This window comes from Benincasa hispida, chromosome 5 (genome assembly GCF_009727055.1).
Source record: "Benincasa hispida cultivar B227 chromosome 5, ASM972705v1, whole genome shotgun sequence".
Classification (NCBI taxonomy): Eukaryota; Viridiplantae; Streptophyta; class Magnoliopsida; order Cucurbitales; family Cucurbitaceae; genus Benincasa; species Benincasa hispida.
In genome coordinates this window covers 59,280,294-59,307,041 of record NC_052353.1, presented here as the reverse complement: position 1 = coordinate 59,307,041, position 26,748 = coordinate 59,280,294, and the positions used below count along the sequence as shown (strand labels likewise).

At 31.1% G+C, this 26,748-nt stretch overlaps 2 protein-coding genes across 6 annotated transcripts; one reads left to right on the top strand and one right to left on the bottom strand.

Moving 5' to 3' along the window:
• The first annotated feature begins 13,117 nt into the window (after positions 1–13,117).
• On the top strand, positions 13,118–16,912 carry LOC120078276 (trihelix transcription factor ASIL1-like). 5 transcript variants are annotated; one of them, XR_005481975.1, is made up of 3 exons: positions 13,118–14,187; positions 16,306–16,386; positions 16,465–16,912. XR_005481975.1 is itself a non-coding variant. In XM_039032499.1 (2 exons), exons 1-2 carry the CDS (start codon positions 13,383–13,385, stop codon positions 16,407–16,409), a joined length of 828 nt encoding a protein of 275 aa, XP_038888427.1. In that variant the 5' UTR covers positions 13,118–13,382; the 3' UTR covers positions 16,410–16,912. The 5 variants fall into 5 exon arrangements, 3 of the variants coding, with proteins under 3 accessions (XP_038888427.1, XP_038888428.1, XP_038888426.1); XR_005481976.1 differs by having other exon boundaries at positions 16,238–16,386; positions 16,465–16,909; XM_039032499.1 differs by lacking the exon at positions 16,306–16,386 and having other exon boundaries at positions 16,387–16,912.
• A 5,681-nt stretch (positions 16,913–22,593) lies between these two features.
• LOC120077540 (protein LIGHT-DEPENDENT SHORT HYPOCOTYLS 10) lies at positions 22,594–25,815 on the bottom strand. Its single transcript, XM_039031452.1, has 2 exons — positions 25,009–25,815; positions 22,594–22,984 (listed from the first exon to the last, which is right to left on the bottom strand). Exon 1 carries the CDS (start codon positions 25,631–25,633, stop codon positions 25,058–25,060), a length of 576 nt encoding a protein of 191 aa, XP_038887380.1. The 5' UTR covers positions 25,634–25,815; the 3' UTR covers positions 22,594–22,984; positions 25,009–25,057.
• Between the last annotated feature and the right edge of the window lie 933 nt (positions 25,816–26,748).

Genomic DNA, 26,748 nt, shown 5'->3' with positions numbered 1-26,748 from the left:
AAAATAGAAAAAGAGCTATGGTTTATATGTTTCATGAGATGAAATATTAAAACTATAGGTAATAAATATAATATAGTAAGTTGGTTATCATATATATATTTATAATATTAATTATTGGATATTTATCTCTTTTTCTTTAATAACTAATTGAATAAGAGGTTATTGGTGGTTTTATGGTAACCATGAGATAAAAGGAAAAATGTTTTCCTAAATTCAATAGATTTGAGATAGTTGTTATTCTTGGAAAAACTCACGGATCGCTGTCAAGTGAGAATTGTTTTCACTAAACGATAGCTGAAAAAGAGACTAAACAATCGTGGAGTGACACTACACGATAATTCACTCAGCTGGTTGTAGCTAAACCATCGCAGACCTTTTGCTATACGATAGCTTGCCTTCTTCTAAATGATTGAGCATTAGTCTATATGATAGACTCTTCTCATGTCCCACTTGCTCAATCATTTACACGATTGTTATTCCTCCAGTTTCTTCCTCTAACCAAGTCCACACAGAGCCCACACTTCTAGATTCTTACACCGAGAATATCAAGCTAACCATTGTGGTGGTGTTTTACTCAACTTGACTAAGTTCGAGGTTTTAGAGGTCGTTTGTTGGGTTCGTGATCTTGGAGATCATTGAGTTCGTGTTTGTTGTGATCGTTCTGTGTTGTGGTCGTTGTGTTCGAGCGTTCGTGTGTTGCTGTCTTGGAGACTGAATGAGCATTCGTGATCGAGGGAGTTTGAAGCATGAGTCTTCAAAGATATGATACTTTATCCCTTGCTCTTATTGTAAAGCATGTTGTAATTTCGAATTGTGCATGACCTGTAAGTTTTCGTTTCTTGACTGTAATTGTTAGTGTTCAATTTCAAATGGAATTTAGAACAATCATTCCGCTGCTCATGGAAATCCTCATGTCTGATTTCCTTCAATTTCGAGTTTGAAGAGGATCTTCAAAGTTATGTAATGAAACCCTCGTAATACCATCTGAACATACTTATTTTTATGTCAAAATTAAGGAATTGGAATGCTTAATGATCTTGTTTGTTGGGACTGATGTCCTAATTCTCCTGGAGTCTTGTTATTTGTAATATACATGTTGTTTATGAATAAAATAAGTATTATTTCATTCTGGCATTTACTCATATCCAATAAACAAAGCTCCATTGTTATCATATGTAAACTTAAGCATGTATATGAGATATACAAGTGGATAATGCCTTAAGTGATAACCTAAATAGGTATGTAGTATAAGGATTAAGATGGGATACTTGATCTTCGTGACACTACAGATACGACCTTCTTTGTAGGGGTTTGTAAGTATTGTAGACTACTACAGATGGTAGATCCTGACCATTCATGTGGAGACATACGAGCGGGAGTGTCCTATACAAGAGTTTGTATAAGACCGGACCATGAGATGATTCGTCTCTGTATATAACACCGTGGGTACTAGAGACTTACATCTCACCTAAACGATCATAGGTGACATGACCTCAATCCTGAGTGTTTTGGGAACTCCTGCCTTTAAGGGCGGTCTTTTGATTAATATGAGTGAGAGTGGCCAAATTGCCCATGCCTACCTTTTTGGGGACTTGTCTGATTTAGGAGCTGGAAACTTAGTTACACAAGATGAAATTCACTCCTTCCTCGAAGCAGGGATAAGTAGATAGATTGTTCCCTTAAGGGTTGATTCTGGGGCTTAAACATAGTAGCTACAACTTCTCTTTGAAAAAGAGGACTTAGTCATAGTAGGACTATGACTTATGTTCATTGGAGTGATTATATGTGCTTAAGAAGTTAGATGTAACTACAGGGGCATAACGATTATTGATCGAGCCATACTTACGAGCGATCTATGAAGGGTTATCGCAGTGTTGATTGGTTAAGATGGACACATAATATATCTGTAGTAAGGAAAGTTCATTTGTTGGTCTTTAGTGGAGTGCTTGGCAGTTAACGGATGGTGGATCCCGTGACTAAAGAGTTTAGTCAATTATTCACGTACCATTGGAGCTTCAAGCTATAGGTTCATAAGGTCCCTTGGTAGCTCAATGGATTCAAGTTGAGGATCAGTTCTTGGTGTTGATTTGAAATGTTCAAATTGACAAGAGGTAATTCGATTATATGTGATATGATCGTTATGATGTTTGAGATACATCAAGTGGAGGATTAATATAAATGAGATTTACATTAAGTGCCATGAAATAGAAAAAAAAAAAACTATTGTTTATATGTTTCATGAGATGAAATATTAAAACTATAGGTTATAAATATAGTATGGTAAGTTGGTTATCATATATATTTATAATGATATTAATTATTGGATAATTATCTTTTTTTTTCTTTAATAACCAATTGAGTAGAAGGTTATTGGTGGTTTCATGGTAACCGTGAAATAAAAGGAAAAATGTTTTCCTAATTTTAATAAGATTTGCAAAAGGTTGATTTGAGATTTCCAATCTCGGAAAGTTTTCATAGAAAGGTTGTCAAGTAAATCAGATTTATTAAACAATAGCTTGGAGAGACTAGACGATCGTGGAGAGTTTCTACACGATAGACTCTCAATTGACGATGAGTTAAACATTCGCATAGCTTTTGTTAGACGATTGGGCATTATCCTATACGATATGCTTTGACATCTCCCATTTGCTCAATCGTTTGCATGATTGTTCTCCTCCGGTCTCATCCTCTAACCAAGTCCACACAGAGCCCACACTCTAGATTCTCACACCAAGAATACCAAGGTAACCTTTTTGGTGGTGTCATACTCAAATCGACATAGTCGAGGTTCTGTGGAGGCCATTCGTGGTATTCGGGGTGTTCATGACTTGAAGGTCGCGGTGTTCGAGTTCGCTGTGAACGTGCAGTGAAGAATTCGTTGTGTATGAGCGTTCGAGTGTTGCAGTGTTGTTGGTTGTTCGAGTGTTCGTGATCAAGGGAGTCAAAGATGAGTCTTCAAAGCTACGTGAATTCATCCCTTGATCGTTTAGTAGAGCATGCTGTAATTTCAATTTATACATGACCGTTTGTTTCCTTTTGTGACTGTAATTGTATTGTTCATATACGAATGAAATTTGGAACGATCCTTCCGCTGCTCATGGAAATCCTCATGTTCAATTTTCTTTTTTCTACTGCATGTTTTTGTAAACCAACACTAAAATGATCCTATCCATTTCTCGAGTTCACCTTGATATTGACCTACTGCACAAACCATTGGAAGGGGGACGCTTCCAGGGCGCCTCGAGGCCATGCAAGAAGATCTTACAGTGCAAACCAATGAAGGAGACTGCAGGACATGTTGACACACATCCCTCTCCCACTTACTATAAATACTTTCTCCATTCACCTTAATATTGACCCATGCAAACACCATAGGAAGGGGACATTCCTAGGGCGCCTCGAGGCCAAAAATGAGTCCCACGGTGTGAACATTAAGGGAGAAACATAATTGAAAAAATTTGACGTATCATATACATCTTTTCCTTCCACTGAGTATTTTAATAACATAGAGTTTATTTTACTTAGGAAAAACATGACTAATTATTTTTACTAAGTGATTGTTTAAGTTTGCCCAAAAGTATCGCTTACTTTGGATAGTTAAACAATTTTGATTTATGTTTGTCAAATACTTTAACAAACCTTAATCAACAATTGTATGCTTGTAGCAAATCTATCTAATTCACATTTACAAGCTAGTTTCCAAGTAGGGGTGTTACGTTTCCGTCAACTTAAATACCCCAGCCTAGACAGAACTAACTTTAGACAAAAGGTCCCTTATAGATACGTTTGCTACAAAATTAATCTTTTATTAGAACCAATTTAATTCCATTAAATTGATTGAAAAAGATTAATCTAATTTATAATCTCATTAAAAATTTGTGATCTTAGGTCTATGTGAATCAAATTTTAAAACTATTTTAAAAAACGATTTTACCTCAACTTATATGCAATTTTGAATTATTGATTTTAATTTCTAATTTCATTTTGTTATAACAATTATATATATTATGTATGTATGTATGTATGTATGTATGTGTGTGTGTATGTATGTGTGTATGTGTGTATGTATGTGTGTATGTGTGTATGTATGTATGTATGTATGTATGTATGTATGTATGTNTGTATGTATGTGTGTGTGTATGTATGTGTGTATGTGTGTATGTATGTGTGTATGTGTGTATGTATGTATGTATGTATGTATGTATGTATGTATGTATGTATGTATGTATGTAATGAAACAAATTAAAACTAAAATGTGCATTGAATGACATGCTTTATAAAATTATCTAAAGTAATGTCATGTATCGTGTAATTCCCATTTCATTACTATAAATATATAACATTAATATACTAAAGTAATGAAATAAATAACATACATTGCATCCATACATCCAAATTATATATTATAACTTAATATAAATGATGCATGACTATGTTATTTATGCATGCAAGCATGTAGTATAACACTTATATTATATGATGCATGAGCATGCTATAAAATTAAAACATACAACTATATATTATAAGACTTATAATATAAATGATGCATGAATAATGCATAACCTATGATGAGATTTTACTATATGACATATGTAAAATAATTAAACCATACATTATATGCATAATTTAAACAACAATATAGACCGGGATTGGACTCCTAAAGCCATTAATTAAATTAACATAATGTTTGTATTAATTTAATTAATCAAAAACTATCTATTACATTAATAAACAGCTCAACCGGTTCAAAACAAGTGAACCAGGTCTTGAAATAGCTCAAATCGGACCATCTAGCAACTGAATCGTCCTTGAACTGCTCGAACCAACGAACCGGACCTAAACTAGCTCCTAATCGAATCAAACCGCATGTGAACTGGCACTGAACTGCGCTTATTCTTCGTCTCAAGGCATCGCGACGCTACGGAGAAGAACTCCATTCGCCGCATCATAGTTACAACGCTAGGGCACAATGTCGCGACTCTACTATACAAATTCGATCTTATTCGAATCTCATCCAAATTTAGCCCCGTTTTCACCAGAATGTCGTCGGGAACAACAAGAACGACTCAATATATCAAATTTATAGACTCGATAACATTTATGCAAAAAAAAAAAAAAAAAAGGGCCCTTACACAACAATTTGTAAATGAAAAGTTGTAAAACTAAGAACCAAATCCCAAAACCATCCAAATTGCAAACTATTTTCATTCTATATTCATCAACATGAAATATATAGAATACATCCACCAAAAACTGCAATTAAATTCTATAATTTATGGGATTGATAACCTGTCTCTCATACCAATTGAAGGGAAACTAGTGACGGTTTCGCAGCGGAAGTGGGGATCGATCTCAATTTTAGTTTACAAAATTCCAAATTACAAAATATACAGAGAGATTATGCATTAATAAACCCTAAATTTTACAACATGCAATTTGAGGGAATTTGGGAAGAAATATTTACCTTTGAAGAACAATTTCTTCACGTATTACCTCGAACGAATCTCGAACTCGAAATTCAAATTGGACACTACCACAACTGGAACCTTCTGTATTCTCTAGGGTTGAGAATTGACAGGAGGTGTGGGCTCTGCTGTAGTTTTGGAAGAGGGAAGAAGAGGGATTGAGAGGGAGGAGAAGAAGAATTATCTTCTCTGTAATTTTTTTACCAATAGAGTTACAGGGAGATTTTTTTTTTTCAGATCCTTAATTGGTGAACGAAAGCACTGAACTTCCCCATCTCTACACTTTTTTAGTTGAGAGAAATTAGGAGGATGAGGTTGTAATTCCCTCCCTTTAATAATAATAATAATATAACCATCTTATTATATTCATATATATTATATGATTATCAAATACAACATATAACCTATAGTTTTATTTTCTCTCAACATTACATGATATTTAATTTAAATCATATTTATGCTAAATTCAATTATATGAATCTCATCCATATAATTAACATTCAGATCATATCCAAATATTTAATTCCTTTCAACTATTTATGGTATTTAATGTAAATCATATTTATTTAAATTTAATTATATTAATCTCATTCATATAATTAGTATTTGAATCATATTCAATTTCTCTAAAAAAAACTTTATATTATAATGTATCAAATACATTATATTAATTTTATCACATATAATTAAATTAATTAAATTAATTATATCATATATAATTAATTCCCTCAATTAATTTGAACACTTCAAATTAATCCACAATTAAATCCCTGTTGAGCTATAGAGGGAACCTTATGGACATGTAGATTGAAGCTTCAATGATACTTGGATAATTAATTAAACTCTTTAATTAAATTACCCAACTTCCATTAACTATCGGTCACTCTACTAAAAGTCGATAGTTGCACTCTTCGTACTACAGATATATTTTTGTGTCAATTGGATATAACCAATCAACAGTGCGATGACTCTTCACAAATTACTTGTAAGTACAACTAGGCCAAAATTACCGTTTTGCCCCTGGAGTTATATCTAACTTCTTAAGTACTACTGATTCCTCAATTGAACAATAAATCATAGTCCAACTATGATCAAGTCCCTCTCGGGCCAGGAGAGGGTGTGACCACTTGTTCAAGCCTCGAAATCAATCCTTAAGGGAGCAATTTATCTACTTGCCCCGACATTAGGGAATAAGTGAATTCCGTCTTGTGTAGCTGTGTTTCCAGCTCCTCAATCAGACGAATCCCCAAAATGGTAGGCTTATTGTTGGCAATTTGACCACTCTCACCCATACAAATCAAAGGACTGCCTTCATGAAGAGGAATTCACAACTCACTCAAGATTCAGGTCATGATGGTCATCCTGGTGAAATGTAAGTTTCTATTATTAACGGTGTTATATAATGAGACTAACTATTTCGTAGTCCGGTCTTATACAAACTCTTTGTATAGGACACCCTCGCTCACATGTCTCCACATGAATAATCAGGATCAAATCATTTGTAGCACTTTACAATTCTTGTAACATCTACAAAGTGGGTCATATCCGTAGTGTCATCATGATAAGATACTCAGCTTTATCCATCTACTACAATTCGTTTAGGTTATTATTTAAACAAGATCTACCTGTATGTCTCTACATACTTGTTTAAATTACATAAAATAACCTAGGATCTCAGTTTATTAGATTGAGTGTATACTCATAAAATAACAATTATTTTATTAATAACAATTTTTTTATACAATGTTTACAAACTACGAGAATACAAGAGATTTAGGACACTAATCTCAATAGTATCGACTTAATTATTGACTTAATCTTTATCTATGAGATTAGATTTGAAGGTTCGAGCCGCGTAAAGGTTGATTTGTGCAGTTTAGCTTTTAGGTCATGCTGAATTTGAGGCCGGACCTACATACTATGGATAAATTTATCTGAAGTTATTTGGTTAATTTGGTAAATGAAATTAGGCCTTAGGGATTGAACTTAAATTTGGATTTATGATTATAGGTTTTAAAATGGGACTTTTGTTGGGCATTGCTTTGCTTGGATATTTTATTTGTGCTTAAAAGTGAAGTAAGAGGTTTACTATTGGTTCGCCCTCGAACCAAGCACCTAACTAAGTTAACGTTAAAATTGTGTATACACGTGAAAGCATGATATTATTGCGATGAAATGATTTACTATGATTTTCTAATGGATGGTTTGTTGAGGGTGTTCAAGAAACCTATGAACTATGCTACTAAGATCATGATAACATGTTTATAGTTTGATATGAAAATTTGGATGTTATGTGTTGGATGTTGGGCTGATTGTCTTGATAGAAAGGCTAACATGTACACCTAGTTGGCCTAGTAGTGGGCCACTTGCTGGGTATTTTTATACTCACTATTTTATCTATATTTTTTTTTTCCAGATAAAGGAAAGGACAAAACGATGAATGACAAGAAGAATCCGTGACCAAGCTTTGGGACTTGTCATCGCTTCTGAACATGTTTCTTTTTCTTGTGTTTTCAAGTTTTAACTTGTAATTAAACCTTTAAATTCTTTGAATATTTTGTTCGTTTTTTTTATTCTTAATTAAATTTAGAAGTACCCTGAATAGAGATTTTGTGTGTTTTTTTTATAGGTTTTATAATAAAATTTATTTTCTTCTTTCGAATTTAGTCAAATTTTGTGAAAATGTTGTTTTTAGAATTATGCATACATATAGTAACCGTCCAATTCTCGTTCTAGAAAGCCGAGTCGTTACGGTTAGTTTCAAAGCTTGAGTTTTTAGGTTTTATAAATTGATTTACATCTTAAGTCTAGAATGTCCCTATAGCTCATCAACGAATTATTCGTCATCGCCAAGTACGTCTTACCAATTAAAAGTTATATGGAAGTTGTACTTAATAGTATTCATGTTTAAGCTTTATGTACTGGTGGATTATTATTGCTTGTATGACGGTTTCTAGAAGTTAGTATGAGTCAAATGTTTCGAGAACAATTTTGTAAGGATTAATAGGTCTTGATCACTGTTGAGGCACTGAGGATTGGTGGATTGAGTAAGACGTATTGTTTTACTTCTTCAGGTTACGTGCCTAAAGAGGAAAAAAAATTCTAGTAGGTGCATAAGTGATAATATGAAAGACTCCTTAAAGAACCTTAGTAAGATGATTTTGGCAAGGAAACCGAGATGGTTAGAATTAAAGTTGGCTTAAAATGGGGAAAGCTAGTGGTTGGGTTGAAGTATTATTCTTAAAGTATCTAGATTTTGTTTATGTTCTTGTTGTGGTGAAAGGATTTAAGTTTAATTAATTATGCCAAGAGGAAAGATAAACATTTGGAATTTAAAAACAATTTTAAATTGTGGAGAGTACCCTAATAAAGTTGTTTGAAAATTAAATCGTAGATTTTGAAGGGGTTGTAAATGGTTACATGTCTTGGTGTAGAGATCATGTTTCACTTGGAAAGTGATAAAAAGAGTACCTTGAATTTATTGGATTTGACAAAGTTAACAGTGGGAAAATAAAAGTATTTAAGAAAGGTTTTTTTTTTTTTTTTTTGGTGAGATAAAAGGATATAAATGTGATCAAGACTCCAAAGTACTTGAGTATGGTTTGGTTTGGTTTTATTTTTTATTTTATTTTTTTTAAGAAATGATATGAGTAGTTACAAGGTGTCGACTTTGGTGTAAAAGAAGAATCTCTCCCTACCATTTGGAACTTTGGACCTCATTTTTGTGGTGGTGGAAGAAATTAGTAAAGCGTTGGTTGTGAAGCTAAGTTTCAACATGCAAGTCTTCCAAATAAAAGAGGCAAGAGGGATAATCTAAAGGGAGTTGTCAATAACAATGGTTGTTTTGAAACTATTGACATGGAATGTTGAGGCTTCATTAGTCAAAAGTTGCATCATTGAAGATATTAACGAAAGTTAAGGGATTGTGACTTTGGATATAAGTTATAACTAGAAACTAGCGGTCAATCAATTTGGTTTGAAGGTGAAAATAATCTAGCTCCAAGTAAGGAACAAGTTATATAAATATTAAGGTTGGGTAATTTAGATCTCCCAGAATAACCTCTAGCACGAGAGATGGACTTGAGATGCCACGAGATTTCCTTGCATGGATAACATGTTGATCAACTTTAAGGAGTATGAATATTCTCAGTATCGAATGAATCAATAAATTTTTTTCTTAAAAACTATCTTCATGAATTAGTCACAGTTATTATAAAGGTATGGAGATGTGTGTTTTTTTTAATGACTAATGCTCTACAGTATCCAAGTACTTAAAAAAAAAAAAAAAAATCATTTTGAAAGAGATTTTTGGACTCGTTCATAGTAGGATCTAAACAATGATGTGCAATTGTTTTAAAGCTAAGGAGTAACATGAGGATTGGCTCAAGTAAGTTTTTAGCCCTGAATAGTATAACACCTTATGTTGAGTTTTAGAGATTATGAGACTCAATTGGACAAAGTTGGTTCCCATACACGTAACTACTAAAGAGGGCAAGACAGTAGATGCTCCTAGAGTAGAAGCAATTTCTAATTCACGTACATATGGAGATTTCTCTGTGTTAGTATGATCAGTTTAGATGCATACTCTTAATAAATAAGACTTCCAAAGTTCATGATAGTTCTCAAAGTGAAGTTGTTAAAGTGTTGTCGGTTTTCATCATCTTAAGTTTTATAGTTGTATATGGAAGACGTTGTCACACTTCATGAGAAAGTGTTAAGCACTCAATTAGGATTTAGTAGAGATTTTTGCTAACATTTCAATGGTTAAGCAAATAATTTGAACCGAACTTTAGAGTGCATATTATGCACCAGTGTGTTGGTTTGTACAGGAAGTTGGAATTCTCACTTGCATCTTACGAAGTTTACAACTGCTATTGCATGAGGCTATATGAAGCCCTATATGGAAAATTTGCAGGTCTCCTGTTTATTAGGATGAGGTCAGTGAACAATAAATTATTAGGGCATGGGTTAGTGTAGAGTATGAATGAAGCTATCCAGAAGATTAGAGCTCATATGCAAATAACACAGAGTACAAAGAAGAATTACACTAATGATAGTCACAAGGACATGGAGTTTGAGGTAGTTGATAAAATGTTTTTGAAGGTAACACCTATGAAGGGTGTTCATAGGTTTGGATAAAAGAGATAGTTAAATTCACATTTTATTGGGCCGTTTGAAATTCAAAAGTGAATTGGCCTTATAGCTTATCATTTAGATTTGAAACCATCTCTTTTTGCGGCTCATGATATTTTTTTTCATGTCTCTATGCTGAAGAAATTTGTGGCAGATTCGTCTCATGTAATAGACTTCGAGCCATTGCATCTAAATGAAAATTTGAGTTACAAGAAGAAGCCTAGGCGAATTCTTGTAAGGGAAGTACTAATGAAAGTCTATGGCAGAATCATCAATTTGAGTAGACAATATGAGAACAAAAGGGTGAGATGAGAGCAAAATATCTAGAGCATTTATAAGATTAGAACTTTTGAGGACGGTAGTTTCCTAAGGAGGAAAGAATGCGACGTCCCAAATTTTCGAGTAATTTTAATTTAATTATCTTAAATTATTTGGGTTACATTTTGAATTTTAAGACAAAAATTTGAATTATTAGGTTAAGTTAATTCAATTTGAATTATAAGTGATAAAAAGATTTGGAAATTGAGATTTAATTAAATCGAGAGAATTAGAAGTCTAAACTTAATTTAAGAAAGTTGGATAAACTATTTTGGAATTAAAATGATTTTTGGGGTTTAAAATTTACAAAAGAAAAGGGAATTAAATATTTATTAAATGGAGTTAAGCCATCAAGCTAATACTTTTTAGCCAAGCCGCATGACCCAAGAATTCTCCTTCTTCTTCTTCCTCCTTTTTTCCTTCTTCACGATTTTCAACCCAAAGTAGCATTCTCCCCTAAGAAACATAAATACGAATACAGATACAAAATACGAATATTATAAGATATGACGATACACCAATTTCTAAAAAACTAAGATACAGATACATTTGAATATATATATATATATATACACACATGTACACACACAATATCCAATTAATTCTTATAATACTTATTTTAAAGTTAGATTAAAAATCCAATAATGTCGAGAGGTGGTTGAGTGACTAGAGCAGACGATAGGGAATGAGTAGAAAATGAAGATTAAAGAAAGAAGTAGAAGATGAAGATTAAATAATGAAATTAGTAACGGTCCGATTCTCATTCTAGAAAGTCGATTCGTTACAAGCAGCGACTTGGAACTGTTCCAAGTTAGGTCCCAATTTATGGTTCAAATCATTACTACACTACGCATTCACCGGTCTCAATTTTCGTTCAACATTCTAACAATTTTTTACTTCAACGATGGTTTTGAAATATTTATAAAAGATCAAGAGTAATATTGAAACAAAAAGAGTATCATTTTTTTATTATTATTAATTATTAGTTTATCCAATATTTAAATAAAGAAAAACTGCAAAAATCATCCCTTCAATTATAAATTGAGCCCTCAAACTTATAAGTGCTAAAATTAGCGATGACAACAGGGTTGGGGTAGGGTGGGGAGGCACTCCCCATGCCCGTCACTGTAGAGATTTAATCCCGTCCCCACCCTCCCATTTGGGGGGTCGAGGTCGGGGTTAGGAAATCTCTATTTGGGGATTTGGGTCCTCACGGGAAAAAATCTCAAGTATTTATTTATTTATTATTATTTCATTATTATTATTGTTTAAAATTAATGAAATTTAGTATTTAAATTAGGCAAGAGATTAGTAATATTATTACATATATTTATTTAAATTTAATAATTTAAAAATATTTTAATACTTTTTATATAAATTTTATAAAAATTAAATTAGAAGTACTGTTAAGTAGTTTATATATATATATATATATATATATATATACGTATGTATGTATGTTAACCATTAAAAAGTTCGGGCCGGGGGCAAGGGTCGGGGATGGGATATATATGTATGTATGTATATTAACCACTAAAAAGTTTGGGCCGAGGGCAGGTATGTATGTATATTAACCATTAAAAAGTTTGTGCCGAGGGCAAGGGTCGGGGATGGGGCGGGGATCGCCTATTCGTCCCTACCCTGTCTCCGATCGGAGACTCGATTTAAATCCCTGATTTACTCCGTACCTAATCAAACCTGAGATTTCCCGCTTTGATTGGGTCTAAGATCGAAATTTTGTCATCCCTATAAAATAAACTTACCATAATTGTATAAATTGGGCCTCAAAATGATAAAAATAGAATTCTCAAACTTATACAATTTCTATAGTTACGTAAGTTTAAGGGTTTAATTTTAACACTATATGAGATTAAACATACAATTTTTACCATTAAAATTTTGAAGGTATAATTGTAACAACAACCATTTTTTCATTTAATCATTTTCCAAAAGGAAAGGAATTGTGCAATTATACACCCTCTAACTTTCAATTGAAAAAATTGAGTTTTCAGGCTCATACAAGTGTTAAAATTGGACCATTCAACTTATAATAATCGCAGAAATTAGACACAAAATAATAAAAATTAAACCATCAAATTGTTATAATTTGTAGTTTAATTTTAACAACTATTTAAGGGTGTATAATATCCTTTTGTAGATGGTTTTTGCAATTTCTCAATTAAAAAATTTTCCGAGTGGAAGGGAAATGCCGCAATTCAAACATTCACCGTAGCGCGCCCGAGGCCCAAAAACCAAACAAAGCAATAAGCATGCGGAAGGGAGATCGCGCCAATGGATCCAAGTGCCGCTTAAAGCAATTGCTTGGACACGTTCGCTTTCCATTTCCACCACTCTTCACCGCTTTCCTTTCTCCCGCATGCAAACCCGCCGTACTCCTTCCAACTCCCACCACCGACCCGATTCCCCGTGGGCAACCTTCTCTCGACTGGACTCTTCGTCGCCCTCATGCCTCTCTCTCAGCCGTCGCCGTCCTCTTCCACGGTTCCAGTTCGCGAAGACTGTTGGACTTTGGACCATACTTCCACTCTCATCCATGCCTGGGGTCAACGTCATCTCGACTTGAACCGGGGCAGTCTTCGTTACAAACACTGGCAAGAGGTCGCCGACGCTGTCAACTCCAGCCATGGCCATGAGAGGAAGTCCATTCGTACGGCTATTCAGTGTAAAAACCGCATCGATACGCTTAAGAGGAAGTACAAAATCGAGAAGGCGCGAATTCAAGAATCCGGTGGCTCGTACGTCTGCGCTTGGCCGTTCTTCTCCTGTCTCGACGATCTTATAGGGAACAGCCACCACAAGGCTTCGACGTCGGTCTCCGTATCTAACTGTAAATCCTCGCCAGTGACGACTCCAAGATTGTCGCTGTTCTCGAAGGTCCCGGTTGCTCCTCGATCCGGAACTAAGAAGCGTCGTTCGACTCACTTCTACAGGAGTTTTTGCGACTCGTACCTTCGCCGGGATGTGAACTCGAATGAGGATGAAGGAAAAGATGGTTTGGATTCCGATAATTCGCTTTCGAGTCCAAGGTTCAAGGATAGAGATGTAGGATATAGAAAACTGGCCGAGGTAATAGGGGCGATTACTGATATTTATGAGAGAGTGGAGGTAGCAAAACAGAGACACATGGTAGAATTGGAGATTCAACGGATGCAATTCGTGAAGGATTTAGAGTACCAGAGAATGCAACTACTTATGGACACGCACCTTCAGATTCAAAAGATCAAGCGCGCCAGGCGAGGTTCTGGAGCCGGTGAGTCCTTAGCTTCTAACTCCATTTTTCACTTTCTCTATCCCTTCTTGCTTTACTTGTTGTTGTCGTAGTAGCGAGGCAACTTTAGGTTGAGATGGTTTCCCATTAGGTTTGTTTCTTCTTATGTTTGCTGGATGGTTTCCTATAGATTTCTGATGAAAGAGCAGTATGTTCTTCGGCGTATTACTTATACAATACGAATAGGTGGATCAGATTATTCCGTGGCTATATAGAGAATGCAATATAGGAGTAATAGTTGTTTGAATCAAAATATTGAGAGAATCGCTTCTCGAAATTAGTTATTGGGTTGGGAGCAATGCTAATCAGAATTTGGCATCACTTGCACATAAACGTTGGGTTTGGCAGTGTTATAGGCCTTAACAAAGAATGGAACCGCCGAACTTTCTGAGGGTAAGTTTTGTTTTCTTTTCGGAGAGGGAGTATTTATCTTTAATTTGACACTTATATCATATTGGTTCTCATACTTCAAACTGGTTTGAGTCTCAAGCTTCCATAAAAACCTTGATTGTTGCTGTCAAAATTTTTCATGTAAGGTTTTTGTGAAGTGCAGTGTAGAAACTTATTGTTAGAGATCAATTTAGTTCTTTATGTAAAATTGAAGGACCAAGTAGAATATTCGAGATTAGAATAAAGATGAAACTGAAGGTTAAAGGATTAAACCAGGATTTGAAGAGATTTAAACTCACGATTCCCCAGCCCAGGGATGTAGTGATGAATCTTTTACGCATTCCCCCTTTTCATTTTGTATTTAGGAGAATGAAGGTGTTTTATCAGAGCTCTGTACGGTGATTCCTGATACCCCCAATATATTTCATTTTATCATCTAATGACCTAGTAGTTAAAATAAATTTCACCCCCTTATAATGTGCCCGCCTCCCACTTTTATTTTCCACTGTTTATAGGGGTACATCCATGAAATCAATTCTCTTTTTCCCTTTTCATGTGATTGTCATGGGAGTTTAGCTGCTGGGAATCCATGGCTGCACAGATGGAAGGAGGGAATTCTTATGGTCTCTTGGGTTAGGAAATAACTGAGTTAGAATGGGAGAGATGGGGTATATATTAATACAGCCACGTTTTTCAGTATTACTAGAACTGTCAAAAGGAGAAAGTGAGAGCTGCTCTTTCTGCTCAGTTTTCTCGTGTTACCAATCTGGGAGTGTGAAGAGAAGACATGTTGCGCCAAACTGGGCATAGCTCATTTGACATACGAGTGTGCTAAAAACCACGGGGTTTGTGGTTCGAATCCACCTACCCCCAATTGTACTTAAAAAAGAAGAGAAGACATGTTGCACCACTGCGTGCAATGGAAATTTGTTTGGGGTCTCTAGACATGTTAGGTTAATGATCTACCTCGACAAGACCCAGTAGGAAAAAATGATTTTGGTTTGGCTCGGAATGAAATTTGCCATCGGGCTCATAAGTTTTGGCCTTTATGATGAGAACAAGAGAGAAATCACTAACTTTCAAGTGTTTGTTCTTACATTACAGATAAGCATGTGACGAGAACATTAGTAAGGAAAAAGGGTCAAATATTAAAGCCTCAATGCTAAATTCTAGACGCTTGAATGAGCATCAATTGCTCCATGTTTCAACAGCTCTTAATTTCTCCTAGTTGATCATTGATCTGTAGATTTTACTTTCGTTCAGCCTGTTCGATAATTTTTTTTTTCTTGTCATGAACAAGTTCTTCCTAGAGATTAAATCCATTCTAACATTGAACACGTGCTAAGTTTTAATAGCAAAAATTCAAAATACTTTGTAGAGAAGATGAAATATATGAATGTGAAATATTATCTATATTGCATCTCTCCCTCTAGATAGCAAAAGGGAAGAATAATCCGTTCATTTTTAATATGTTCTCTACTAAAAACAAAATTATGCATATTTTTGGTGAAAAGGCACGAGTCTGTTAATTGTTTCTCCATGGATTTGGAAAAAGTTGATCATGTTCTTGTTTCATGACTTTGCTTTTTAAATATCATACAAAGGGGTTAACTAATCTTGTGCCCATTCATTTTTTGAACAGATTGTTACTCATAGTCAACAAAGTATAGTAAAGACCTTTCTTAATGAAAGTTGTTCTTTTCTTCCCAGAAAAAGGAAAAAACACAAAGTAGCGAAGACTTGGCTGTTTATTTCTTTTTTGAAAAGCACACATCCACACCTTTGATGCAGGTCAGACTCCTGATTTCAGCTAGTTTTGGCTGGAGGATCTCGTGTTACAATCTCACTTAAACCAGATCTGTTCTATAGGTCGTGCAACTGTCTCCTCATGGAGTTCTAAGGAGACAAGATCTGGTGTTGCTGCCTGGAAGTGGCTTGGAACAAGTTTTTGGATTAACCAGCATTTCCTCCCCTTTTTGTGAAGTTTCCAACCGTTTACGTGTGAGTAACTACCAATCTAATCACTTGTTTATTTTGTTCATCTGAATCAACTATCGAAATATATATAATTATGTTTTATTTGTGTTAGCGAGTATTTTATATTTCTCTCTATAAGTTCTTTTTCATATTTTATATTTGATTTTAGAACAAACATCAACTTTGAGGATATATCAATTAAAATCTTGAATGTATCAAGTTAAACCGAGGGTTTTTGTAAGTGTAGCAATTTACACCCTTCTCCAACTTTTCTTCAACCAACAACGTGTGAAACATATAATTTGAGTTGATTAAACTCTTAAATTTTCATAAGTCAATCGGTTTAGACCACCACTATTCGTCATGATTACCTTTAAAAATCATCAATGCATTAGTTTTCAAACATATGTCAATTTCTTCCAAAGTTGGTTTTACAGAATGGACAATTAGAGTAAATGCATGAATGATTCTCAAAGCTAAGAGTCTAAATTTATTCATTTATGGAGGTTTATGGATTTAATTGATACAATTATAAGTTTTATACAAGCCTTTTCAAATGGAATGAAAAGTGTAAATTGCTACCTTTATCAAAGTTTAGATTTTAAATTGATACAATTTTTAAAATTTTGGGGTATAAATTGATATTTTTTCTTGAAAAAGAAAAGGATAGTACGGATATAGCCTCCAGTTGCACGCACAAATAGAGGGTATTATTGTAAATGCAGTAAATATTCTCACGTGGGAAAATGGCATGTTTTTATGGTTTGCTTTTGGGCTGTGCATGCATGCGGAAGGGAGACCATTATTGTTGTGTTGAAACATTTTGTTTGGAATATTGACAGAAATCATGCATTCATGTTTCCAGTTGCCACTTTACAGTTTAAAAACAAAGCACATTAGAATCGAACAAACTACCAAACGAACTAACCAAGTTATTGTATATTTTAAACTACTTTTTATGAGAATTATGCCAAAAAAAAAAAAAAAAAAAAAAACCAAACAAACAAAAAAGAAAAAGAAAAAGAAAAGAAAAAGATCTTCAAATAATGAATTTAAGATACTCTGCTGTCTTTGTTCGTTTTTGTCTTGGTTTAAATTACAATGGATTTGCCTGAAATATTGTTCTAATTTTCCTATTTATATCAGATAAATTAGATTATTATTTTCGTTAAAAAAATAAAATAGATTATTTATTGTAATTTCAACACAGTAAAAAAGTATAACAAGTATAATTTGAACTGCATTTCAAGCAAAAACTATTATAACCACTCCAAATATAGGCTATTATAATTTACAAAATATTATAATATATAGACTATAATAATCAATTTAGTGTCTACACATCTTACAATTTTTGTTAGATCAAGATAAAATTTCATATTGATGTTTTCTCTTGTAAAAATAGTGAAAAGTATTATTAAATTTTTATAAATTTAGTTATTGTTTTTTAAAATTTGCATAGAAAAAAAAGACATGGAAGCATATTTTCGTTTTGTATTATTCTAAATTTATCCTTATTGATGTATTACCATGTATATTAATAATATATTTGATATATCAGTCATTTGATATATTTTATGTATGGTATATTAATTGACAAATATATCAAACATAAAGTATATCAGTTATATAATTGATATATCAAAATTATCATTCATATATCTCGTTCATTAGTCAACAAGAGTGCTTGTACATTTGCTAATTTGTAGACTTTTGATTGATATATCAAATTATACAATAGATATACCAAATTTATCATTCATAAACCATATTTATCAATCAAGAAGTGACTGTTCATTTACCATTATTCGTAGATTTAATTTCACTATTAATTCGTTTGTTATAGAATATTTTTTTTCTAGTACATTTTAATTAACTTATAATGAATCAATATATTATGTTAGTAACCATTTAAATGAATGTTGATGAACTATTGGTAAACTAATGTTATACTTGAAATTGAATTTTGAACGTGTGTTGATATATTATTGATATTCTTGAATAAATGTATTTAAAAAAAATATTGATATACTAATGATACACCAATATTTTATACTTGAAATGAATATTGAGTTAATGTTGATATAATATTAATATAACAATGTTATATTTAAAATTTTATTTAAAAGAAATGTTGATGATATACTTGAAATTAGTTTTTTATGATTATTGATACAATATTGATAAAATAATTTATACTTTAAATGAATTTTTGAATAAGTGTCTAACTATAACTACTGCACTAATAATATATATATACTTGAAATTAAAATTTGAAATTTTAACATTTAAATTTAGATCATTAATGATATACTATTGATACATTAAAAATGTAGATAAAATAGATTTCTAATGACCACCAATATACTATTGATAGGTCTATGTTATAGTTTAAATAAACTTTGAATTAAACTTTGAATGACTATTGATGAACTATTGATATACCAAATACTTGGTGTTAAAGAAAATTATGGTTTATCATTTTTCTTAATTAGTATTTATCTTTTCTATTAGTTTCATTTATTGTATTCTTTGAATCTATTGAATCTATTTATTCTGATTAAGTTATTTATTCAATAATAATAATATACAAAATTAACATGGTATCAAAGTCTATTCAGAGTCTTATTTGTTTGCCTGCCGCCATAAATCTTTTGTTCTCCACAATGGTTGAATTCTTAGCTAAATTTTAAATTCTAAAAATAAGTTATTAAAAGTGTTTTTTTTCTTTCAATTTTCAAATCTTGACTTGATTTTTTAAACTATTGGTAAAAAATAGATAATTAAGGAAAAATTAGGAGGAAGAAGTAATGTCTATAGGTTTAATTTAAAAAAACAAAACTAAATGGTTACCAAATGAGACCTTAATTTTTAATTTTTGGTTTTTAAAAATTAAACTTACAAACAACATTTCCATCCATGGATCTCTTGGGTTGTTTTATCTACTTTTTCTTTTTTTATAAGTGTTTTCAAAATTAAAACTATATATATAAAAAATAGTTCTTTGTTTAAGTAGGAAAAATGATAACCAAACTAAGAATTTACGAGTAATCAAGCCCAATTAAAAAAAAAAATTAAATAGTTATCCAAAGGTATTCAAACAATTATTAATTTTTAAATAATATTTTATAAATATCTTTATCTAAAAAGAATATATATATATATATATATATGTATATTGGATGCTCTGAAAATTCAAATACATGAGAATAATGACGTTTTAATTTTAATTTGAGCAGACAAAGTTAATGAATAATGTAGGTGGAATATTGAAATAACCATTGGGTTAATGTATATTAATTTTGAGTCGTTTTCAAAGAAAAGCCTAAAATGCTTTAGGCTTCAAAGTCCAACTTGTTGGTTTCTATAGGCCTCTATCTCTTTTCCACAAACCTTTTTTATAGACGAGACAGCAATATTTTTATTCTACTTTATTTTTTTTTATTCTTCCTATATCATATTCTCTTTAATTATCTTTCCAATAATTCTTTTTTTACAATAACGATATCAATTGAGATCAAATCTCCGACTTTATAAAAGAAGAATGTATGTCAATTATTCATGAGCTAAATTCATTTTGACATCTTTTTCATAAATTATCAGCTGATTTGATTATCAAGTCAGGAACAATTGAATTGTTAGGGCCATTCGGTAACCATTTGATTTTTAGTTTTAGTTTTTAAAAATTAAGTCTATTTAATTCACACTTCTTATTACATCTTTCTTAATGATAATGGTTGAATTCCTATTAAAATTCCAAAAACAAAAACAACTTTTTGAAAGTTACTTTTTTTAGTTATCAAAATTTGGATTGGTTTTTTAAACCATTGATGACAAGTTGATAACAAATAAAAAAATTTGAAGGTGGAAGTAATATTTATAGACTTAATTTTCAAAAACAAAAACAAAAAACAAAATGATTACAAACGGGCATTGATTATTTATTTATTTATTATTTTTTAAATATGCTTACAAGAACTACAACTTATGAGTTTATGTATTTTGTCATCTACTTTAAAAAAGGTTTCATTTTAAAATTCTAGCTAAGTTATGAAAACTAAAAAAAGAAATTAAAACCCTTTTTAGAAGTATTCAAGCATTTTTTTTTAAAAAAAGAAACATGAGAACACAATAAAGAAATTATGAGAAATTTTTTATATAAAAAAAACAAAATCTTGTTTTTACAAATTATATATATACATTTTGATGACACACATATCACTCCAAACTCCAAATCAATAATGATATAATTGCAACTCTAAATTGTGAATCAATTTAAATCTTCAGTTTTTTTTTTTAATATAAAAAAACAATTTAGACCCTCTATTAAAAATTCTATTTTAAAATCATTGGTATATCATTCTCATATATATATATAAGATTTCTTTAAATACAAAGATTAATATAACATTAGGATATTAGCGATTTTCTATTATTCCTGACTTATTTAGAAAGAACTGGATGCCATGACTATTTTTGGTTATTTTGAGAGAAAATAATTTTATTAAGTTATTTTGAATTGATTTTAAGGAGAATATGTGAATGGAAGTTATATGGAAATAAATCGCTATTCCATCTAAATTGATTCACTTGTATAAGGTTTAATTAGATAGATTCATTTATTAGAATATATAATTATATTAGTTGAGTTATGTTTAAGTTGATCACAAATTAAGAGAGTATTATATTATCGATATAATTGGAATTATGTAACATTAATGTAAATTTCAAATTATTCATTTCACCCATGTAATTTCGAAACAAAAATATAGAATGCCAACCTGAATTAAAGATATTTGTACCTGTCTGTTTGAATATCCATGTGTAATGTAATATAATAATTAATAATAATGAAAAAGGAAAGAAAGAAGCAAACATAAACCTAAACATATAAATGCAACATTCAAATTAGGTTAAATTACAATTTTGATCTCTAAATTTTAAAATTTGTATGTACTTCAAAAAAAAATGTAGAATAGGTTATTATACTTTTAATTTGTGCATAAAAAATTCTTAAATGTTAAAAAGTGTTTAATCTATTCTTAAACTTCTAATTTTTTTTTTTTATACAGTCAAGCCTTTTGGTCATTAACACATTAATGTACTTATTGAGCTTATACTTGCTTTAGATTAAACATTTGATTTTGTGTCTAGTAGATTCCTTAATTTCAAATAAATAAACTAAACACAAAAATTGAGGGTTTAGAGTTCTACAAAATATAATTAATTTTAAAAAACTTCAAGTATATATTAGAAGTCTATTAGATACAACATTGAAAGTTCCAATGACCAATTAGACAATCTTTTTAAAAATTCACATGAACTTATTAAACACTTTTGAAAGAAACAAACGTAAACATAAAAAACCAACATAAAAATCAGGTTAAATTACAAGTTTATTCTCTAAATTTTGAAATTTGCGTCTTCTTTAAAAATGTATAATAAGTCATTGTACTTTCAATTTGTATACAATAGATCTCTAAACATTAAAAAGTATCTAATAGATTCTTAAACTTTTGGATTTTTTAGTATAGTCAGGATAGAGAATTCGAATCACAAACCTTTTGATCATTAACACATCATATCAGTTGAGCTATGCTCACTTTGGATTGAACTTTTGATTGATTTAGTGTCCAATAGATCTCTTAATTTCAATAGATAAACTAAACACAATAATGGAAAATGTAGAGTTCTACAAAACATAAGTAATTTAAAAGAAAAACTTCAAGTGTATATCAAAAACTTATTAGATAAAATATCGAAAGTTCAAATGACCAATTAGACAATCTTTTTAAAAGTTCACACCAACCTGTTAAACACTTTTGAAAGTTTGAGAATCAAATAGATACAAACATCAAAATTCATTAAGGAACATCAAACTTCCCGTAGTTTAACCTAACTTAAACGTATTTCTAACGACGATCTAATAAAATATAATAATTCAAATATTGATCATGCTAATTAAGCATCTCTTAATTACATTACCAAGTTTGATAGGAAGAGGCAAACACAAAGCACAAATAGAAGCATATAAAAAGTAGTACAAATCAGGCATGCACACATATTACAAAGCTCAGCAAATTAAGTACATTATTGAGAGTTTTGTGATATCAAAGGCTTTTAAAAGCTGAAAATTCAAAAGGCATAAGGGAAATGAAAACTCTCTGATCATAAAAGTACTATTGGCTTTAATGGAATTTCATAGAGATTCTATCTCCCCATCCACAATATATTTATATAAATATATTGCTTCTTGGAAGAAGAAAAAAAGAAAGATTTGCTAATGATTCTTCAAAGGATAATAAAATTAAAATAGTTAAACCATGGGGATCAATTCAGCCAAGTGATTATATCTTATCAATTTCTTCTCTCATTTCTTCACTTTTCTTGGTCCCTTCATCTAATATATTCCCTGCAAATAACATAATATCATAATTAGTAAAGTATTAGTTGGATATAGTTTGAAAGAAAGTTGATCAACCAATTGACTTAATAATAATTAAATCATTCCGAAACATGCATTCAATGGAATAAAAATTGTAGAAGTGAAAAATCAAATATTAAATTGATTTTGTACGACAAGATATTTCGAATGATTTTGAATATGAGAAAATTATTCAAAACCATTCCTAAATTTTATATGTATGACCCTACATATGAAAAATGTCATGCAATATTTGAAGCAAAAGTTAAGATCATGGGGTTAAATACTATCTGTAACAAATACATACTAGCAACTCAAAACTATTGATCTGTCATATCTAAAACATATAATTAATCCATTGACCTTTGTGAATCTAATTCTCTCACTGCATTAAGTGTTTAAACAATGCTTCCAGGTCTCATTTAGTTAACAACACTCCATCAAGCAACTAAAATGAGCATAACTTAACCGTCATAAAGTATATACAATAATCTCGAAGTTAGAATTACGATCTCCCTATCCCGCATATTGTCAAAAAAGAAAAAAACACCCATCAAACAAAACAAATGTAAACAACACAATATTTGAAATACTTAATGAATATAAGTAAGTTTACACTCTCAAATAAATAAGGTTATAGTTAGAATATACGTACTAACCTGAACATAACTCAATTAATTAGAAAATACTCGATTAAAACAGGAAGACAAGGACACAAAGAAGTTTGAACTTTTATTTAGTTGAAAACTTTAAATTCACAAAATTATGTAAGTGAGTGAAATACCTTTAATGGGTTTGCAATTCAATTAAAATAAACCCTAGCCATAACCCTAGTTGTTTATTAAATCTAATTTGTAGAAAGGATCCAAGAAAATTAATTTAAGCAAACTTTTGGGGAAAAGAAAAAGAGGGAAATAAGGAATATCAAAAGGCTTTCAAGTCCAAACATTTAGACGATGGAATATAACTCAGTGTCCCACAAAATCTAATATTGGACAAGAAGCAAATCTAGACATAGTACGAAGTTAAAACTTAAAAAAATAAAATAAAAATAAATGACTATTTTCATGGGTCTTCAACCAAAATAATAATAATAATAATAATAATAATAATTAGTAGTTCATTAATTTAACAATTAAAATAATAAATAACATGTTGTCTCACATTATAATGCAAATAATAGAGTTTTGGTTGTGACAATCATGGCCTTATATTAGAAATAAATAAGAGATTTCAAGAAGATTAACAAATTAAAGCCCTACAATAAAGTAAAACTTGAGAAAAATTATCACTATGCCAAAATATCTTACAAGGACATGATTTTTGTCACAAGACATGAAAATTACTTTGATCATTTTCTTTTAAAAGTGTAAATAAAAGCATAAGAAAAACATCACAATTCATTGAAGAAATTAAAAAAGAATCAAGTGTATATATTCACAATCCTTGATGAAAATACACCAAGGTTTAGAAATGCATGAGCTTAATTTACTAGAATGTTTATCTATAGAAGAATGATCTTAATTAACCTCAAATAATTTACCCAATTTTGCTGGTAGCTAGATCAAGTACCTATCACACACTTACTATTGCTCTAAGTTTCATTATACCCTAATTATTTGAGACATCGAGTTATGTCGTATGTAATCTCCTATAGTTATTTAGATAAGAATATTCATCAGAATCCAAAATTAAATATATAGAACGCATCCTAAAATTAATAGAATAAAACTTCAGACATAATAGCTCAACTCAACTACTTAAAATATACGTTATATAAAAAAAAGAGATATATATTATCACACATCTATCTTTTTTTTAGCAAGATACTAGAGGATGAAAAGAGATCAAGAAGGTACACTTGAACATCTTAACTAAGTTGACATATCCATAGCACCCCCATCATACCCAAAACCCTAATATTCTAATTTCTACACCGACCCACATGGTCAAACTTAAAAAACGAAAAAAAGAAAAGGTTCATATAAGCATTTGGTAGTGAAATTAATTACCATATATATGAATAATTTTGAGAGATGGAGATAGGGTTGATAAAGATGATCAAGGCACGAAGTGCATCATGGAGGTTGAGCTAGATTCTTGATCATCACCTCCTCCTTTGGGTTGACTAGTAGAAGTAGTCTTCTTCTTCTTCTTTTTGTAAGGAATTCCTCTTGCTTTAGCTTGACATTCTCTAACATCCCTAAGATAAACCCTAATTGCACCACTAGCAAAAGGATTAGTCTCTTGAGAACCACCATTTTCTTCATAAGCAGCTCGTAATCTCCCAATTAAAGCATCTAAACTTCCCCAAGCTTGTCTTAACGGACAAGTACAAGGATTTGGTGGCTCAGGCTGTCCATAAAACATACAACCTTGAATATGAACTTTTGTTTTACCAAATTGATCAAGGTACCTTAAAAATTCCAAAACTTGGTTGCTATTACAATGAGAAAGAGGAACTGGTGGCCTTTGATTCTTCAAATATTGGCAAAATGTGTTCCAATCCCTTCTTTTTTGAGACTCATATCTACTTGGAGTTGTTGATCCATGACTACTTCCACCACTTGCTTGAGGGGAAGAACTTGATGAAGATCCTTCATAAAAATCTTTGCTAATTGATCCTTCAATTGACATTTGTTTTTCCTTTTTTTTTTGCCTTTTGGGTTGTGATTGATCAAAATGATGGAACTTAATTTTGCTAAATAAGGCAAAATATTTTGAAAGGAGGGATAACTTTAATTTTTTTTTTGGGTGAAGGGGGTGAAATGAATAGAGGAGAAGATTGTGGGAGGGTTGAAGAAGATGCAAATCAAATCATGGAGCTATTGAATAGACATGTTATGGGCCACATTAACTTACTTTTTTTCTCTCTCTCTCTCATTTTCATCTTTTTCTTCATTTACTTCAATTTTGTATTTTGTTTTTAGTTTCCTTCTCTCTCTTATTATTCATATAGCTTTTCATATTTCAATTGGAGAAGGCTTGGTTATCTTATCATATCATATGTAAGATAAATATATTGGTAAACACAAAGATATTTGGGTCTTTTTTTAAATCCCCCTAGACAAACTAGGCTTGTGACATTCATTTAATTAAATTCGACATTTGATTAATGATGTTTATTTTTAGTCCCTTTTAAAATATCCAAATTAAGTTTTCTCACTTTTAATACAAATCTTAAAGAGTATCATTAATTTTTTTTAAAAAAATAAAACGTCTCTATTAGACTTTCTTCTATAAATTTAAAAACATATCACATTTGTGTCTTTTTTCATAGAAATTGTTGTTGTTTTGTCAATTTAGATTTAAAAAATAATTTCAAACGTCTAATTTTAAGAAATAAATATCAAAACTAAATACAGATATTTAAAATTACATGAACCAATGAATCAAGATGGAATAAAATTTGAATTGTAATGATTATTTAATCTATTTTTATTTTTATTTATTTATTTTTATTATTATTATTAATTTTGAGATTCTTGATTGGCATGATTTTTGGGGAGGAAAAAAAAAAAAACCCAAAATTGCAGGTCATGTTGATGGAGATAATTAATGGCCAACCAATCTCATCAGGACCCACCAAGATACTCTATCTCACCAAATTCTTCAAGTTTAATCCATCATAAAATCTCAGCCGTCAAACATCTACCTGATGGTACGATTTTATTCTGACCAAATTACCTTACTCTATCACTCCTCTATACTTTTTCTGGTACTACAATTATATAAATTGGCTATCGAAACTC